General features: G+C 38.6%; 1 protein-coding gene across 5 annotated transcripts in view; it reads left to right on the top strand.

Annotated features, from left to right (window-relative positions):
* The window catches only part of EPB42 (erythrocyte membrane protein band 4.2), a 41168-nt gene extending 23618 nt beyond the window's left edge, over positions 1 to 17550 (top strand). Inside the window, exons 7-13 of one of the 5 annotated variants that reach the window (XM_074289409.1) lie at positions 10027 to 10165; positions 11175 to 11284; positions 11704 to 11946; positions 13400 to 13696; positions 14037 to 14197; positions 15677 to 15810; positions 17261 to 17550. In XM_074289409.1, the coding sequence (XP_074145510.1) occupies positions 10027 to 10165; positions 11175 to 11284; positions 11704 to 11946; positions 13400 to 13696; positions 14037 to 14197; positions 15677 to 15810; positions 17261 to 17423 (1247 nt within the window). In that variant the 3' untranslated portion in view covers positions 17424 to 17550. Of the gene's footprint in view, positions 1 to 10026; positions 10166 to 11132; positions 11285 to 11703; positions 11947 to 13399; positions 13697 to 14036; positions 14198 to 15676; positions 15811 to 17260 lie in introns of all 5 variants that reach the window. The other 4 variants (XM_074289408.1, XM_074289410.1, XM_074289412.1 and 1 more) reach the window with 4 other exon arrangements.
* The last annotated feature ends 991 nt before the right edge of the window (positions 17551 to 18541 follow it).

The following is an 18541-nucleotide window of genomic DNA, read 5'->3' as shown; positions in this document are numbered from 1 at the left end:
TATACCAGGAATGCAGGGCTGGTTCAATATTAGGAAAACTATTATCATAATCGACTATATCAATAACCAAATTAACAAAAACCATATGATCATCTCAATAGATGCAGAAAAAGTATTGGATAAAATCCAACATCCATTCCTACTAAAAACACTTGAGAGTATAGGAATAAATGGACTATTCCTTAAAATAATAAGGAGCATATATTTAAAACTGTCAGTAAACATCATATGTAATGGCGATAAACTGGAACCTTTCCCAGTAAGATTAGAAGTGAAACAAGGTTGCCCACTATCACCATTACTATTCAATATTGTACTAGAAATGCTAGCCTCGGCAATAAGAGCAGAGAAAGAGATTCAAGGAATTAGAGTAGGAAATGAGGAAATCAAACTATCACTCTTTGCAGATGACATGATGGTATACTTAGAGAACCCCAAAGACTCTGCTAAAAAAAGCTGTTAGAAATAATTCAGAACTTTAGCAAAGTTGCAGGATACAAAATAAATCCACATAAACCCTTAGCATTTTTATACATTACCAACACAATCCAACAGCAAGAGATACAAAGAGAAATTCCATTCAAAATAACTGTCGATAGTATAAAATATTTGACTTCCGGCTAAGATGGCGGCGTGGAGGCAGACAGCTGCTTGAGCTCCTCGTTTTCTCTCAGAACTTACTTCATGACAAGCCTCTGACTTAATGCTTGACCCAGAAAGAAATCCACAAATTATCACCAAGAGAAGACATCCTTGAAAGTCGCCAGAAAAGGTCTGTGTTTGTTCGGGGGAGGGTCAATCAGACTGGGCACAGACTGAGGGCAGACAACCAGAGCAAGACAGGCAGCTCACACAGCTCAAACCGGAGGGGGAGGGGTGTGATCTCTGCCGTTTCTGCGAAAGGGCTTTTGCCCCAGTGTAGATGCTCCGTCTTGGCAGCAAGCCAGGAGCAGCAGAGAGGGTGTAAACACCGGAGGTGAAGATTAAAACCCCAGAAAGCCAGCGTCTCTCAGAGCCCGGCCACCCCCAACCCCCACCTGGACTGACTCCGTGCCTCAGAGCCTCAGAGCGCAGACTCAATACAGTCATTACTGTTCTGTTAGTGGCTCTCTGCTGCCCTACCCCCAATCTGTAGAGGAAGCCCATTAATAACATCCAGCCCTATCCCCCGCAAAACAGACCAATTGTTTCTCTTGTCAGTTTGTTTTCTTTGATTCCTACTCTGACAAAATGAACAAAAAATTCAAAAGGGCTCTAACCATTGACAGCTTCTGTGTGGAGAGGGAGCAGACTTCAAATGCTGAGGAGACTAGGAACAGAATGTCCCCAGATGTATCCCCTGGGAGGGATATAAGCTGCTCCTCAATACAAAAGAACCTCATAGAGGAAATCAAAAAGGCTCTCACAAGAGAGCTGGAAGAGAAATGGGAAAAGGAAAGGGAAGCTTGGCAAGAGAGCCTGGAGAAGTCATCCCATGCATTCAAAGACAAAATGGATAAAGAAATCAAATCATTGAGAAACAAGATTAGTGAGCTGGAAAAGGTAAACAACTCCAAGGAAAACAGGATTAGTGAGCTGGAAAAGGTAAACAACTCCAAGGAAAACAGGATTAGAGAGCTGGAAAAAGAAATCAGCTCTCTAAAAAATAAAATGGATAAAATGGAAAAAAATTCCATAGAAGATAAAAACTCAATTGGACAATTACAAAGAGATATAAAAAAAGTGAGTGAAGAAAATACATCATTGAAAATTAGACTGGAACAAGTAGAAATGAATGACTCAAGGAGAAACCAAGAGGGAGTCAAGCAAAACCAGAGAAATGAAACAATTGAAAAGACTGTCAAGTACCTTACCAGAAAGACAACAGACCTGGAAAACAGATCCAGGAGAGACAATTTGAGAATAATCGGACTCCCTGAAAAATGGGAGGAAAAAAAGAGCTTGGACACCATTTTCGAGGAAATTATCAAAGAGAACTGCCCAGACGTTTTGGAAACAGAGGGTAAAATAGACATTGAGAAAATTCATCGATCACCTACTGAAAGGGACCCTAAAATCAAAACGCCAAGAAATATAGTGGCCAAGTTCAAGAACCATCAGACAAAGGAAAAGATATTGGAAGCTGCTAGAAAAAAACAATTCAGATATGGAGGATCCACAATAAGGATAACACAGGATCTAGCAGCATCCACATTAAAAGAACGCAGGGCCTGGAACATGATATTCCGAAAGGCTAAGGAACTTGGTATGCAGCCAAGAATAACTTACCCAGCAAGAATGAGCATCGTTTTCCAGGGAAGAAGATGGACATTTAACGAAATAAATGAATTCCATCTATTTTTGATGAAAAAACCAGACCTACATAAGAGGTTTGATCTTCAAATACAGAACTCAAGAGACTTCTAAAAAAGGTAAAAAGAAATCTTGAGAACTATACTTCTGTCAAAAAAATATGTAAAGAACATATGTACAATTTGTCTTAGAAACTAGAGGTGGAAAGGAGATTATATCATAAAAAAGTATAAAGTGGTGGTACTACATCTCATGAAGAGGCAAAGGTAACCTATTATATCTGAGAGAAAGAAAGGAGGGAGATGAACATAGCGTGTATCAATAGACATATTCGATTTATGGTGAAACTTCTTCCACTTCATTGAAAAGTGAAAGGGAAGGAGTAAGCTAAGGGGAAGGGAATACAGTAATTTCGAGGAAAAGGGGTAAAATAAGGGGAGGATCTTTAAGGTGGGGGAGGGATCCTAAAAAGGGAGGGCTGTGAAAAGCAAGTGGTGTTTACCAGTTTAATACTGGATAGGAGGGTAAAAGGGAAAGAAAGGGGAAAAGCATAAGCAGGGGTTAATAGGATGGCAAGCAATACAGAATTAGTCCTTCTAACCATAAATGTGAATGGGGCAAACTGCCTCATAAAGAGGAAGCAGTTAGCAGACTGGATTAAAAGTCAGAATCCTACTATATGTTGTTTACAGGAAACACACCTGAAACAGGATGAGACATTCAAACTAAAAGTAAAAGGGTGGAGCAGAATCTATTATGCTTCAGGCAAAACCAAAAAAGCAGGAGTAGCCATCCTCATCTCAGATCAAGCAAAAACAAAAATTGATCTAATTAAAAGAGATAAGGAAGGGCATTATATCCTGCTAAAGGGAAGCATCAATAGTGAAGCAGTATCAATATTAAACATGTATGCACCAAGTGGTGCAGCATCTAAATTCTTAAAAGAGAAATTAAGAGAGCTGCAAGAGGAAATAGATAGCAAAACTATAATAGCGGGAGATCTCAACCTTGCACTCTCAGAATTAGATAAATCAAACCACAAAATAAATAAGAAAGAAGTCAAAGAGGTAAATAGAATACTAGAAAAGTTTGATATGATAGATCTTTGGCGAAAGTTAAATGGAGACAGAAAGGAATATACTTTCTTCTCAGCAGTTCATGGAACCTATACAAAAATTGATCATATACTAGGGCATAAAAACCTCAAAATCAAATGCAGTAAGGCAGAAATAGTAAATGCATCCTTTTCAGACCATAATGCAATCAAAATAACATTTAATAAAAAGCCAGGGGAAAATAGACCAAAAAATAATTGGAAACTAAATAATCTTATACTAAAGAATGATTGGGTAAAACAGCAAATCATATACATAATTAATAACTTCACCCAAGAAAATGACAATAATGAGACATCATACCAAAATGTGTGGGATACAGCCAAAGCAGTAATTAGGGGAAGTTTTATATCTCTACAGGCCTACCTGCATAAAATAGAGAAAGAGAGGGCCAACGAATTGGGTTTACAACTAAAATTGCTAGAAAAGGAACAAATTAAAAACCCCCAGACAAACACAAAACTTGAAATTCAAAAAATAAAAGGTGAGATTAATAAAATTGAAAGTAAAAAAACTATTGAATTAATTAATAAAACTAAGAGTTGGTTTTATGAAAAAACCAACAAAATAGACAAACCCTTAGTAAACCTTATTAAAAAAAGGAAAGAGAAAAAGCAAATTGATAGTCTTGAAAATGAAAAGGGTGAACTCACCACTAATGAAGAGGAAATTAGAACAATAGTTAGGAGCTACTTTGCTCAACTTTATGCCGATAAATTCGATAACTTAAATGAAATGGAAGAATACCTTCAAAAATATAGCTTGCCCAGATTAACAGAGGAAGAAGTAAGTAGTCTAAATAGTCCCATCTCAGAAAAAGAAATAGACCAAGCTATTAACCAACTTCCTAAGAAAAAGTCCCCAGGACCAGATGGATTTACAGGTGAATTCTACCAAACATTTAAAGAACAACTAACTCCAATGCTTTGTAAACTATTTGAAAAAATAGGGATTGAAGGAGTCCTACCAAATTCCTTCTATGACACAGACATGGTACTGATACCTAAACCAGGTAGATCGAAAACTGAGAAAGAAAACTATAGACCAATTTCCTTAATGAATATTGATGCTAAAATCTTAAATAAGATATTAGCAAATAGACTTCAGAAAATCATCCCCAGGATAATACACTATGACCAAGTGGGATTTATACCAGGAATGCAGGGCTGGTTTAATATTAGGAAAACTATTAGTATAATTGACCATATTAATAATCAAATTAATAAAAACCATATGATCATCTCAATAGATGCAGAAAAGGCATTTGATAAAATCCAACATCCATTCCTACTAAAAACGCTTGAGAGTATAGGTATAAATGGACTATTCCTTAAAATAATAAGGAGCATATATTTAAAACCTTCAGTAAACATCATATGTAATGGTGATAAACTAGAACCTTTCCCTGTAAGATCAGGAGTGAAACAAGGTTGCCCACTATCACCATTACTATTCAATATAGTACTAGAAACTCTAGCCTTGGCAATAAGAGCCGAGAAAGAGATCCAAGGAATTAGAGTAGGAAATGAAGAAATCAAATTGTCACTTTTTGCAGATGACATGATGGTATACTTAGAGAACCCCAAAGACTCTGCTAAAAAGCTATTAGAAATAATTCAGAATTTTAGCAAAGTCGCAGGATACAAAATAAATCCACATAAATCCTCAGGATTTTTATACATTACCAACACAATCCAACAGCAAGAGATACAAAGAGAAATTCCATTCAAAATAACAGTCGATAGTATCAAATATTTGGGAATATATCTACCAAAGGAGAGTCAGGAATTATATGAGCAAAATTACAAAACACTTGCCACAAAAATAAAGTCAGATTTAAATAATTGGAAAGACATTCAATGTTCTTGGATAGGCCGAGCGAATATAATAAAGATGACAATACTCCCCAAATTAATCTATTTATTTAGTGCTATACCAATCAGACTCCCAAGAAACTATTTTAATGACCTAGAAAAAATAACAACAAAATTCATATGGAGGAATAAAAGGTCGAGAATTGCAAGGGAACTAATGAAAAAAAAGTCAGAGGAAGATGGTCTAAGTGTACCTGATTTAAAGCTATATTATAAAGCAACAGTCACCAAAACCATTTGGTATTGGCTAAGAAATAGACTAGTTGATCAGTGGCATAGGTTAGGTTCACAGGACAAGATAGTGAATAAAAATAGCAATCTAATCTTTGACAAACCCAAAGATCCCAAATTTTGGGATAAGAATTCATTATTTGACAAAAACTGCTGGGAAAACTGGAAATTAGTATGGCAGAAACTAGGCATGGACCCACATTTAACACCACATACTAAGATTAGATCAAAATGGGTCCAAGATTTAGGCATAAAGAACGAAATCATAAATAAATTGGAGGAACATGGGATGGTTTACCTCTCAGACTTGTGGAGGAGGAAGGAGTTTGTGTCCAAGGGAGAACTAGAGACCATTATTGATCACAAAATAGAACATTTTGATTACACCAAATTAAAAAGTTTCTGCACAAACAAAACTAATGCAAACAAGATTAGAAGGGAAGTAACAAATTGGGAAAAAATTTTTACAGTTAAAGGTTCTGATAAAGGCCTCATCTCCAAAATATACAGAGAATTGACTTTAATTTATAAGAAATCAAGCCATTCTCCAATTGATAAATGGTCAAAGGATATGAACAGACAATTTTCAGATGATGAAATTAAAACTATTTCCACTCATATGAAAGAGTGTTCCAAATCACTATTGATCAGAGAAATGCAAATTAAGACAACTCTGAGGTATCATTACACACCTGTCAGATTGGCTAAGATGACAGGAACAAATAATGATGAATGTTGGAGGGGCTGTGGGAAAACTGGGACACTGATGCATTGTTGGTGGAGTTGTGAAAGAATCCAACCATTCTGGAGAGCAATCTGGAATTATGCCCAAAAAGTTATCAAAATGTGCATACCCTTTGACCCAGCCATACTAATACTGGGCTTATACCCCAAGGAACTACTAGAGAAGGGAAAGGGTCCTGTATGTGCCAAAATGTTTGTGGCAGCCCTTTTCATAGTGGCTAGAAGCTGGAAGATGAATGGATGTCCATCAATTGGAGAATGGTTGGGTAAACTATGGTATATGAATGTTATGGAATATTATTGTTCTATAAGAAATGAACAACAGGAGAAATACAGAGAGGCTTGGAGAGACTTACATCAACTGATGCTGAGTGAAACGAGCAGAACCAGAAGATCATTATACACTTCAACAATGATACTGTACGAGGATGTATGCTGATGGAAGTGGATTTCTTCAACATAGAGAAGAACTAATCCAATTCCAATTGATTAATGATGGACAGCACCAGCTACATCCAGAAAAGGAACAATGGGAAATGAATGTAAACTGTTATTTTTACCTTCTGAATCCAATTCTTCCTGTGCAACAAAAAATTCGGTTCTACACACATATATTGTATCTAAATTATACTGTAATATATTTAACATATATAAGACTGCTTGCCATCTGGGGGAGGGGGTTGGGGGAGGAAGGGAAAAAATCTGAATAGAAGTAAGTGCAAGGGATAATGTTGTAAAAAATTACCCATGCATATGTACTGTCAAAAAATGTTATAAATATAAAAGAAAATAAAAAATTAAAAAAAAAAATAAAGATAGTATAAAATATTTGGGAATATATCTACCAAAGGAAATTCAGGAATTATATGAGCAAAATCACAAAACACTTGCCACAAAAATCAAGTCAGATTTAAATAATTGGAAAAACATTTAATGCTCTTGGATAGGCCAAGCGAATATCAAGATGACAATACTACCTAAACTAATCTATTTATTTAGTGCTATACCAATCAGACTCCCAAGAAACTATTGTAATGACCTAGAAAAAAATAACAAAATTCATATGGAAGAACAAAAGGTCAAGAATTTCAAGGGAAGTAATGAAAAAAAAATCAAATGAAGGTGGTCTAGCTGTACCTGATCTAGAACTATATTATAAAGTAGCAGTCACCAAAACCATTTGGTATTGGCTAAGAAATAGACTAGCTGATCAGTGGCATAGGTTAGGTTCACAGGGCAAGATAGTGAATAAAAATAGCAATCTAGTGTTTGACAAACCCAAAGATCCCAACTTTTGGGATAAGAATTCAGTATTTGACAAAAACTGTTGGGAAAACTGGAAATTAGTATGGCAGAAACTAGGCATAGACCCACCCTTAACACCATATACTAAGATAAAATCAAAATGGATCCATGATTTAGGCATAAGGAACAAGATCATAAATAAATTAGAGGAACATAGGAGGAACCTCTCAGATTTGTGGAGGAGGAAGGAATTTGTGACCAAAGGAGAACTAGAGATCATTATTGATCACAAAATAGAAAATTTTGATTACATCAAATTAAAAAGCCTTTGTACAAATAAAACTAATGCAAACAAGATTAGAAGGGAAGTAACAAATTGGGAAAACATTTTTTTATTTTAATAATTTTATTATATATATATTTTTTATAATATTATCCCTTGTATTCATTTTTCCAAATTATCCCTCCCTCCCTCTATTCCTTCCCCCCGATGACAGGCAATCCCATACATTTTACATGTGTTACAATATAACCTAGATACAATACATGTGTGTAAATACCATTTTCTTATTGCACAATAAGCATTAGATTCCGAAGGTACATGTAACCTGGGCAGACAGATATTAGTGATAACAATTTACATTCACTTCCCAGTGTTTCTTCTCTGGGTGTAGCTACCTCTGTCCATCATTGATCAACTGGAAGTGAGTTGGATCTTCTTTATGTTGAAGATTTGGGAAAACATTTTTACAGTTAAAGGTTTTGATAAAGGCCTCATCTCCAAAATACACAGAGAAATGACTTTATATGAAATCAAGCCATTCTCCAATTGATAAATGGTCAAAGGATATGAACAATTTTCAGATGATGAAATTGAAACTATATCCACTCATATGAAAGAGTGTTCCAAATCACTATTGATCAGAGAAATGCAAATTAAGACAACTCTGAGATATCATTACACACCTGTCAGATTGGCTAAGATGACAGGAACAAATAATGATGAATGTTGGAGGGGATGTGGGAAAACTGGGACACTGATACATTGTTGGTGGAGTTGTGAAAGAATCCAACCATTCTGGAGAGCAATCTGGAATTATGCCCAAAAAGTTATCAAACTGTGCATGCCCTTTGATCCAGCCGTACTACTACTGGGCTTATATCCCAAAGAAATACTAAAGAAGGGAAAGGGACCTGTATGTGCCAAAATGTTTGTGGCAGCTCTTTTCATAGTGGCTAGAAACTGGAAGATGAATGGATGTCCATCAATTGGAGAATGGTTGGGTAAACTATGGCATATGAATGTTATGGAATATTATTGTTCTGTAAGAAATGACCAGCAGGATGAATATAGAGAGGCCTGGAGAGACTTACATCAACTGATGCTGAGTGAAATGAGCAGAACTAGGAGATCATTATACACTTCAACAATGATACTGTATGAGGATGTATTCTGATGGAAGTGGATATCTTCAACATAGAGAAGAGCTAATCCAATTCCAATTGATCAATGATGGACAGAATCAGCTACATCCAGAGAAGAAACACTGGGAAATGAGTGTAAACTGTTAGCATTTTTTGTTTTTCTCCCCAGGTTATTTTTACCTTCCGAATCCAATTCTTCCTTTGCAACAACAACAACAACAACAACAACAAAATTCGGTTCTGCACATATATATTGTACCTAGGATATACTATGACATATTTAATATGTATGGGAATGCCTGCCATCTAGGGGAGAGGGTAGAGGGAAGGAGGGGAAAATTCGGAACAGAAGGGAGTACAAGGGATAATGTAAAAAAAAAATTACCTATGTATATGTACTGTCAAAAATGTTATAATTATAAAATTAATTTTAAAAAAGAATTGAAAAAAAAAAGAAAACCCCAAAGTGAGGTTACAAAGAGTCAGAAATAACTAAACAACAATGACAATTAGCTTAGCCATTTACAGTTGCTATTGGAGCAATATTGTTGTTATTATATCAACATTCTCTTGGTTCTGCTTGTTTCATTCTACATTATTTCATTCAAGTCTTTCCAAAGTTTTCTAAAATCAACCTGCTTGTCAATTCTTATAGCACAATAGTATTCTAGCATAACTATACAGCACAAACTTGTTTAGCTCTTCCCCAACTGATGGGCATCCCCTCAAATTCTAGTTCTTTGATACCACAAAGAAAGTTGCTATAAAAATTTAGAATATATAGGATTTTTTTCCCCTTTTTCCTGATCACTTTGAGAAACAGACCGAATAGTAGTATTGCTATATCAGAGAATATATGCAGTTTTATAACTCTTGGGGCATAATTCTATATTGCAAAGGCTTTATATATTCTTTTATTAAATGTTGCTTCTGCTCAATTAGTATTAGAATTTCTTGAAGTCAGGGACCACATCTTTTTTTTCCATTGTGATTTCCATACTACTTACTATGGTGCTCTGTAAAGATGTAGAGTGTAATAAATATTCTTCACTATGCTGTCATAGATCCAGACTTATCCACTGTCTCCTTCTCCTATACAGTGCTAAGGTCCCTAGGTATTCCTGCCCGCGTTATCACAATCTATGATTCAGCCCAGGACACACAAGGAGCTTTGACTGTAAATGAATATTATGATCAGAATGGGCTTCCCAACGGAGAGCACAAAGGAAGCCGGATCTGGTGAGGAAACCCCAGAGTGTGGAAGGGTAGGATATGGGATAAAGACTGATTTAAGCTGACGGGGTACATACAAATAAACAGGACATCCAGAGCCATCTATACTACCTCCTCTCATCATCATTATTATCATGAGAGGGAGTGCCCACAGACACACATTCAAGGAGTAGAGGCAAATGAGACAACCACCCATGTGGTAGCCAGTCAGCAAACCCTTATTAAGTGCTTACTGTGTAGTAGGGACTGTGTATAAATGCTGGAGATACAAAGAAGGGCAAAAACAAGATGTCTAGAAACAACCAATCTCCAATCTCCTTCCTGAATTTATGCAGCAATTCTGCTACATTCCATTTCTTCTTTATTAAAGGTGTATTTTGATGGCTGAAGAGCCATATGTATATAAAGGATATTAGGATATAATATAATATAAGGGAAATTCTGTGTTCTCAAAGGCCAGGGCATAAAGACCAAAAGTTCTGATACTAAACTGCAAAAACCTTGTATTTATTATGTAGACATCAACGTAAGTTCAGAAAGGGTCATTTCCAAAAAGTTGGCCACCAGGTGCTGACTCTTTATTAAGAAAAAGAGCAAGAAGAACAAGAACAAGAATGAGGAGGAGGAGAAAAAAGAAGAGGAAATGAAGGAGAATAAGAAAGAGAGAGGAGGAAAAGAGAGGAGAGGAAGGAGAAGGAGGAAGAAGAAAAAGAAAAGGAGAAGGAGAAAGAAGCAGAGGAGAAGAAAGACGAGGAGGAAGATAAGCAAGAAGAGGAATGGAGGAGGGAGATGAGGAGTGGGAGGAGGAGGAGGGAGAGGAGAAGAAGAGCAAAGGTGATGGTAATGAATGAAGATGATGATGAATCTCCTAAGGTTTAGCAAAACTTGGATCTGCATTGGTAGATAGAATACTCACTGACAAAATCAGGGCTTGCTTAAATATTAAAGCCTCCTTATTCTAAAACCTTTTTAGCATTCCTTCTCCCCTTCAGTGTTTCCCTTTTCCTACTCATAGCATCTTCCAAGTTTTAACTGAATGTTGGATGGCAAGACCCGATCTACCCCCAGGTTATGGAGGATGGCAGCTTGTGGACTCAAGCCTTCAGAAAGAAGGTGGAGCTAATGGTAAGAATGGAAATCTAGTAAAGAATAAGGAAGGGATACAGGGAATAAGACACGGTGAAATTATCTGTGAAGTCCTTGATTTCTTGGGCCACCATCTTGATAATTCTTACAATCTACTGTGTGGCACATCACCTCTTGAACAGAGCACAAAAGTTGATGTTTCTCATTAGCCTTACCCCCAAAGATTTATAATGATCTTTATTTGACCTTCCCTAAGACCTCCAATTTCAGAAACTCTATTCCCAATTCTCACCCTGATCCTGAGAGAGAAAAAATGATGGCCAGAAACTAAGACTGGAGGGGAAAGATGAACAGGGTATGGGGAAAGTCAAGGAGACTTATGTTGCTTTGGAGCAGCTCTTGTCATTGTGGAGGGGGGGCAGAAGTTTTCTCTAACCTGACCCATTTTTCTCTTTCAGTCTTATCAACATGTGACCTAGTTCCAGTTAAAGCAATCAAGGAAGGTGTTCTGGACCTGAGCCCAGGGACACCAGCCCTTTTTGCCTCACTCAATGCTTCCTGTGCAATCTGGTTGAGGCACAAGGATGGAACAGTGGTTCGAGCTGATGCAAGCCCCAAATACGTGGGCAACAACATCAGTACCAAGGGGGTTGGAGGGGATCGTTGTGAAGACATCACACAAAACTACAAATACCATGAAGGTACAAAGCCAGGAAGGGAAGGACCAAGACTTTGCTGAGACCCCACATAGTCCTTGAGAGGAAATATTAGAGGGAATCTTTGTAGGAAATAAGTGACATAATACTTCAAAGTTTGCAAAGAGTTTTATATATATCTCATTTAATCTGATCAAATAGGAATAGGATGAAAGGCAGTTATAAACTGAATGACTAGTGCAATAGCACAGAGGATAAAGTGCTAGGGTATGGAAGACCTAAGTTCAAATCCAGCCTCAGACACTTCCTTGCTGTGTGAACCTGGGCAAGTTACTTAGTTCTGTTCGCCTCCGTTTCCTCAAGTATAAAATGAGCTGGAAAAGGAAATGGCAAACCACTCTAGTATCTTTGCCAAGAAAAGAGTCAGATGTGTTTGAAACAACTAAATAATAATGACCACAAAAATGGGGGTATTCTCTGAAAGCAATGAAACTACTTTCAGTGTAACTTTCTCTCCCATCCTGAGAAACATGCTTTAAATATGAACGATCAAATTGCTTTACCATTTACAAAGAGTTTTCCTTCCAGACCTGATAAGGAAACTGAAATGATGTACCCATAGTCATATGGTGAACTCTTATACTAGGCACCTTAATAGTAACCATGCTGGTGTTCTATGAAGGTGTATTGAATTTTTAAAAATACTCTAAGGAAAAACTAGGAACAATGGACAGAAACTATAGGGAGGGAGATTTCAGCCCAACTTAAGATAAAGCTTTCTAATAATTATAGCTATTTCAAAATAGAATGAGCTACTTTAAAAGGCAGAGAGTTGTCACTTTGAGAAGTCTTTAGAAAAAGGTTTCAAGTAGATGACCCCTTGTTGGCAATGTAAGGGGAAACATCATTCAGGGTTACACAAGAACACATGGCTTCTGGAGTCTCTTTCAACTGACAATTTTGGGATATTTGTGATATTTAGGTCATTCTTTGACTTAAAAAGCTACATTCTAGATCCTCAATCTGAACCACTTTGATTGGCCTGTTTTTATTGTATCAAACACTAGCACTCTGAAGAAGAGCTTTTGTAACCCTAGAATCTGAACAGACTTAAAACCTCAATGTCTTTATTCAGATCTTTTTCTCAAGAACAACTGTATTTCCATCTGAAGTCATCTAGGATGACATGAGAACATCTAATCCAATGGTTTTCAACCTAGGGTCTGTGGATTAGTAAGACTTCTGTTAATTAGCAGGTTTGTAAAGGTCCCCAAATTTGAATTTAAAAATTGACAATTATATTTCAATATAATTGTTTTCTTCTGTAATCCTATATATTTTATTTTATGCATTTAAAAACATTATTCTGAGAACTGTCTCATAGTCTTCATCAAGTTGCCAAACAAAGGTTAGCTATCACACACACACACACATTAAGAACCCCTGATCCAACCTTTAAAGATTGAAAGGTGAGTTTTCTATATTTTTCATCTTTCAGGATCATCACAAAAAAGGGAATTATTGGAGAAAGTCTGGAAAGAGAGTGCTGAACCTGGACAGGTCAATGGGTTCCCCCTTAGTCCAGAGACATGGGCTCCTCTGCACATGCTATTGCATTCCTCCAGTTCCATGCCTTTGGATGGAGATGTTGAGTTGGCAGTGAAATTCTTTAATCACACTAATGAGGAGAAGACTGTGGAGCTGGTAATAGGGATCCTAGCCGTGGACTGCAATGGAATCACCATTACCCAGCTCTACAAAAAGAATTTATTACTTACATTTCAAGAAAATGAAGGTAAAACAATCCAATACTGCCCAAGCACAATGTCCTTTGGTTTCCCTTGCAATAGGAGCAAAAGGCTTAGAAAAAGTTTTGGCAGGTCATTGAAATCCTGGTCAGGTAGCTCTGTTCTCGCCTGTTTATCAGGCTTTTTCCACAGAAGAAACTTAATATATCCTCAATTCCTCCCAAAGGATCACCATATTCAGTCCCAATCAAGCTATGGAAGTTCACTTCAATAATTTTATTAGGCTAACAGCAATTTCATCATCTTGAAGCTGTGTGTCACTTTTAAAAGGGTCTTCTTCCAACTTTTCACTCTCTTCCTTTGATCTCTACTCCTCTTGTATTTCAGTTAGGACCATCAGTACCAGCTTGCCCTCCTCCCATTTTGTGCAAAGCTCTCCTGAGAACAACATCTTGAGACTAACAGCCGTGGCAACCCACACAGATTCTGAGATTAGCTACTTTGCTCAACGGGACATGGTCATCTGTAAACCACAGCTCACCATCGAGGTTAGGCGTTACTCCTTACCTAAATTACTGGCCTGAATTACTTTCCTGAATTACCTGAATTATTCTCTCCCATCAAATCATAGACCTACATCAGGAGGTAGCACCTGGCTATTTCAGGGAAAAGCAGAATGAGCAGAGTGTGCTTCAGAGTCATTTACTGTAATAGTTAGAAGACCCTATTTAAAAACAGGTTCTATCTTATATCTTCAAGAGATCTCTCAGAAAGAGTTCCGTCTTACCATATAAAATCTAGACTTCTATCTTCCTCAATTGTGAATGTTTTTTTTTTTTAATTTTCTTTCAAGTTCAAGTTTTCTCCCTCTCAGCCATAAAGGTAATAAAAATGTATCATACAAAATAATTTCCCTCATTACCTAGGATGGAAGAAAAGAGAGAGGAAAGGAGAGAGAAAGGAAGGAAGGAAAGAAGGAAGGGAGGAAGGAAATGAGAGAGAAAGGGGGGGAAGGAAGGAAGGGAGGGAGGGAGGGAAAGAGGGAGGAAAGGAGGGAGGGAAGGAGGGAGGAAAGGAGGGAGGGAAGGAGGGAGGAAAGGAGGGAGGAAGGGAAGGAGGGAGGAAAGGAAGGAGGGAAAGAGGGAGGAAAGGAGGGAGGGAAGGAGGGAGGAAAGGAGGGAGGGAGGGAAGGAGGAAAGAAGGGAGGGAGGGAGGAAGAGAGGGAGGGAGGAAAGGAGGGAGGGAAGGAGGAAGGAAAGGAGGGAGGGAGGGAAGGAGGAAGGAAGGGAGGGAGGGAGGAAGAGAGGGAGGGAGGAAGAGAGGAGGGAGGGAGGGAAGGAGGAAGGAAGGGAGGGAGGAAGAGAGGGAGGGAAGAAGGAAGGAAGAGAGGGAGGGAGGAAGGAAGGAAGAGAGGGAGGAAGGAAGGAAGAGAGGAGGGAAGGAAGAGAGGGAGGGAGGAAGGGAGGGAGGGAGGAAGAGAGGGAGGAAGGAAGGGAGGGAGGGAGGAAGGAAGAGAGGGAGGGAGGGAGGAAGGAAGGAAGGAAGGAAGGGAGGGAGGAAGGAAGGAAGGGAGGGAGGGAGGAAGGAAGGGAGAAAGGAAGAGAGGGAGGGAAGAAGGAAGGGAGGGAGGAAGGAAGGGAGAAAGGAAGGGAGGGAGAGAGGGAGAGAGGGAGGAAGGGAAAGAGGGAAGGAGTTTCAATCTGTACTCTGAGTCCATCAGTTTTCTATCAGGTTGTGGATAACAAGGTGGGAAGGAAGCATGTTTCATCTTCAGTTATAGACAACAGATGCTGGTCTTGCCTTGCCTGGTCTCTGGCCTTGAGCTCAGGCTGGAATCAGGGTTCAAACTGTAATTGAGGCTGAAGCTGGGAGGGTATGTGGAGGCTGAGAGCATTGCATCAATGTGGAGAAGGAATAACTTGAGTTCTCTCTAGTTCTTCACTTACAGTCACTGCCTTGATAAGCACGTCCCTGACACTTGCCAAGCCTGCCCTCGGTGGGTGTGACAGTTCTCTTTCTCCCCACAGGTGCCAGAGAAGGTAAGGCAGTATGAACCAGTCACAGCCTCCATCTATGTTCAGAATAAGTCGGATTCACCCATGGAAGATTGTATGATCACAGTATTTGGAAGAGGACTCATTTACAGAGAGAGGGTCTACAGGTAAAGGCTGCTAAGAGAAGGGCTGACTGTCTTTTTCTTCCAGCTAATCAAAAACAATCAAGTCTCCAAGAGCAAGAGGAGATTTAGGACTGGTTACCATTAGCTATGACTCACGAGAACATAGCCCAAATGTCTTCCAGTTATTTTATTCTTTAATTTTCTTGTCCATTCATTCATTGTTTGTTTCTTTAAATGTTGAGTATCCCTGCCTCACCCTAGAGGGATACACACTTAGCAGCATGGGAGCTTTGCCCTGTTCCACCTCCACCTTAGGCAGATTCACCCCTCCTTAGGCAATCTGGTATCCCCCCCCCCCTTTTGGGGCTTACCATATTAATGCTGAACTTGGAACTTGGTGCCGAGCAGGCCCATGCCAACAAGCTGGGCATTTCATTTTCTCTTTTATTGGAAAGTAAACCTGATGTTCCAGGTGGCAAATACGACCCAGCACATCTCCATAGATATACTTTGGACTTAGATGAGCCATCTTGCCTGCGCCCTCACTCTGCCTTCTTCCCCCCTGCAAGAGAGTCATTAAGGGCTATTACTGTTGGTGTGGGGAGGGAGATGGGGGCCAGTGTTTTGACGTCCAGATTGGTGAACAGAATATCATCACTCCATGAAAACAAGAGTTTGGTTTTAGCAAGTGAACATTACATAGTAGAATTTTTTAAACTAAAACTGTAAGAATTTAAGAACAGCATAGAGGGGCAGGTAGGAGCTGGCTTCAAGAACAGGACCTGAGTTTAAAACCAGGTGTAAACTGACCATATGACCCTGGCTTGAACACTTAAAACATTCAATGCCCCAAGAGACTCTAATTTCAGGGTAGGAGTTGATTTCTATCAGTAGAAAGAAAAATGAAATGATAGGTTTGACATCATAGATCATTTTAAGGATGGATAAAACAATCTGCATTTCTGTCTCATTTGAACATTCCCACAGTTCTCTGAGATTCTAAACCATGGTGAAAAAACAGATAGCCAGGAAGATCTGGGTTCAATGGGCAGGTCACTTAACCCCTCGGTATCCTAGTCTAAGCAACTCTTTCTAACTGTAAGTTGTAGAGATGTCACTCTCTCTCTTTCATACATGTATGTGTAGGGGAGGGGGGGAGAGACAGAGTAACAAAGAGAGATCCTCCTAAGCAGGCTTTATCAATCAAGGGGAGAGAAAAGAATTTATTAAGCATCTACTATATAGCAGACATTGTGCTAAATGCTTTACAAATATCTCATTTGGTCTTCATAACAATCCTGAGAGATAAGTCCTATTAACCCCATTTTACAGTTGAGGAAATTAAGAGAGAAATGAAGTGATTGGCCTGTAGCTGGAAAGTATCTGGCATTGAATTTGAATTCAGAGCTCCCTGATTCCCAAGTTTTCCCACAATTCCACTAAGAAAAAGCAACCTACTTTTTTGCTTAATTGCTATTCTTGTAAATTTCAGATTAGGTTCTGTCTGGCCTGGAAACTCTCTCTACTACCAGATCCAGTTCACTCCAACCCAGAGAGGGCTCCAAAGACTCACTGTGGAAGTGGATTGCAGTATGTTCCAGAACCTAATAGGTTACAAGAGTATCAATGTGGTAACGCCTCTGTCTCCAGCTTAAGTTTGCAAGATGCATCTCTCTGCCTCTATCCATGTTTATAAATGATAGGCCCAGAATCACGAGATAAGCTAGAGATAAGCATTGAAGATAGAGACATATTGCTTAAAATAAAGTCTAACATATCAAATTCTCAAATGTCTGAATGTCAATTCAGAATGGGAAGGAAGATGCTTCTCAAGTCAAATCACTGCTAACCATAGTATAAAGAGAATAGACCCAATAGGGATGAATATAGGAGACTATTAATTGTAGCGAGCTGTCGTCTCCAGAAGCTGCTGGATCGCTCTCTGGGAAGAGATCTGCTGTGTCTACTCAAATCTCTCAGACAGATTCTTCTTCCTGTAGTGAACCGTTGTCTCCAGGCAGTTGCTGTTAACTCTTGTCCAGAGAAGTGACTTCCCTTCCTGCAGAGAGCTGCGTCAAGCCAGATGTAGTGCAGAGTCTTCTTCTATCTCTGGGTGTCCTCTCTTTTATTCTCCCAGAGAATGAGCGTGGGATAATGCAAGGGCTTCTGGGAAGAACCACTTCAGCCAATGAGCTTGCTCCTTCTATCAAGTCAACCTGAGTTCTCACCTTGTAATTGTCCAACCTGAATTCTCACCTTGTCACTATCCAGACAACCTGAGTTCTCACCTAGTAATCCTAACATCTCCCCCTTTCTTTTGATTTAGAACATAGGACAGTCATGATCTTGAAACATAAATCCATCAATATGGGAAGTAATACACATAATTACATAAATTATATAAGCACATAGTAACATAGTAACATAATACATGCTAGAAGTATATGACAAATAACATAATCAAATAATCATAAATTGAAAATTTATAAATGTCCATAAGTCCATTGTCCATTAGTCTCATCTTGTGTGAGGAAGTCCAATGATTCCTGCTGGTTTTTAAAGTTCTTTAACAGTCTTCTTATTATCCATGCTCTTTCAGTGTCAGATGTTTCTTAGATCTTCTCCTTTATTTTGAGGTTTTTCTCTTTTTCTGTCTCTCTCTGATGGACAAGGCGAATACGACTCGTTGGCACCCATCTGATTCCTTCTCCTGCTGAAGAAATACAAGCAAACCCTCTCTCCCAGGCAGTTAACCTATCTAATTAACTTCTAT

This window comes from Sminthopsis crassicaudata, chromosome 2 (assembly GCF_048593235.1).
Source record: "Sminthopsis crassicaudata isolate SCR6 chromosome 2, ASM4859323v1, whole genome shotgun sequence".
NCBI lineage: Eukaryota > Metazoa > Chordata > Mammalia > Dasyuromorphia > Dasyuridae > Sminthopsis > Sminthopsis crassicaudata.
The sequence above is the reverse complement of the archived record's forward strand: the minus strand, read 5'-3'. Positions and strand labels throughout refer to the sequence as shown.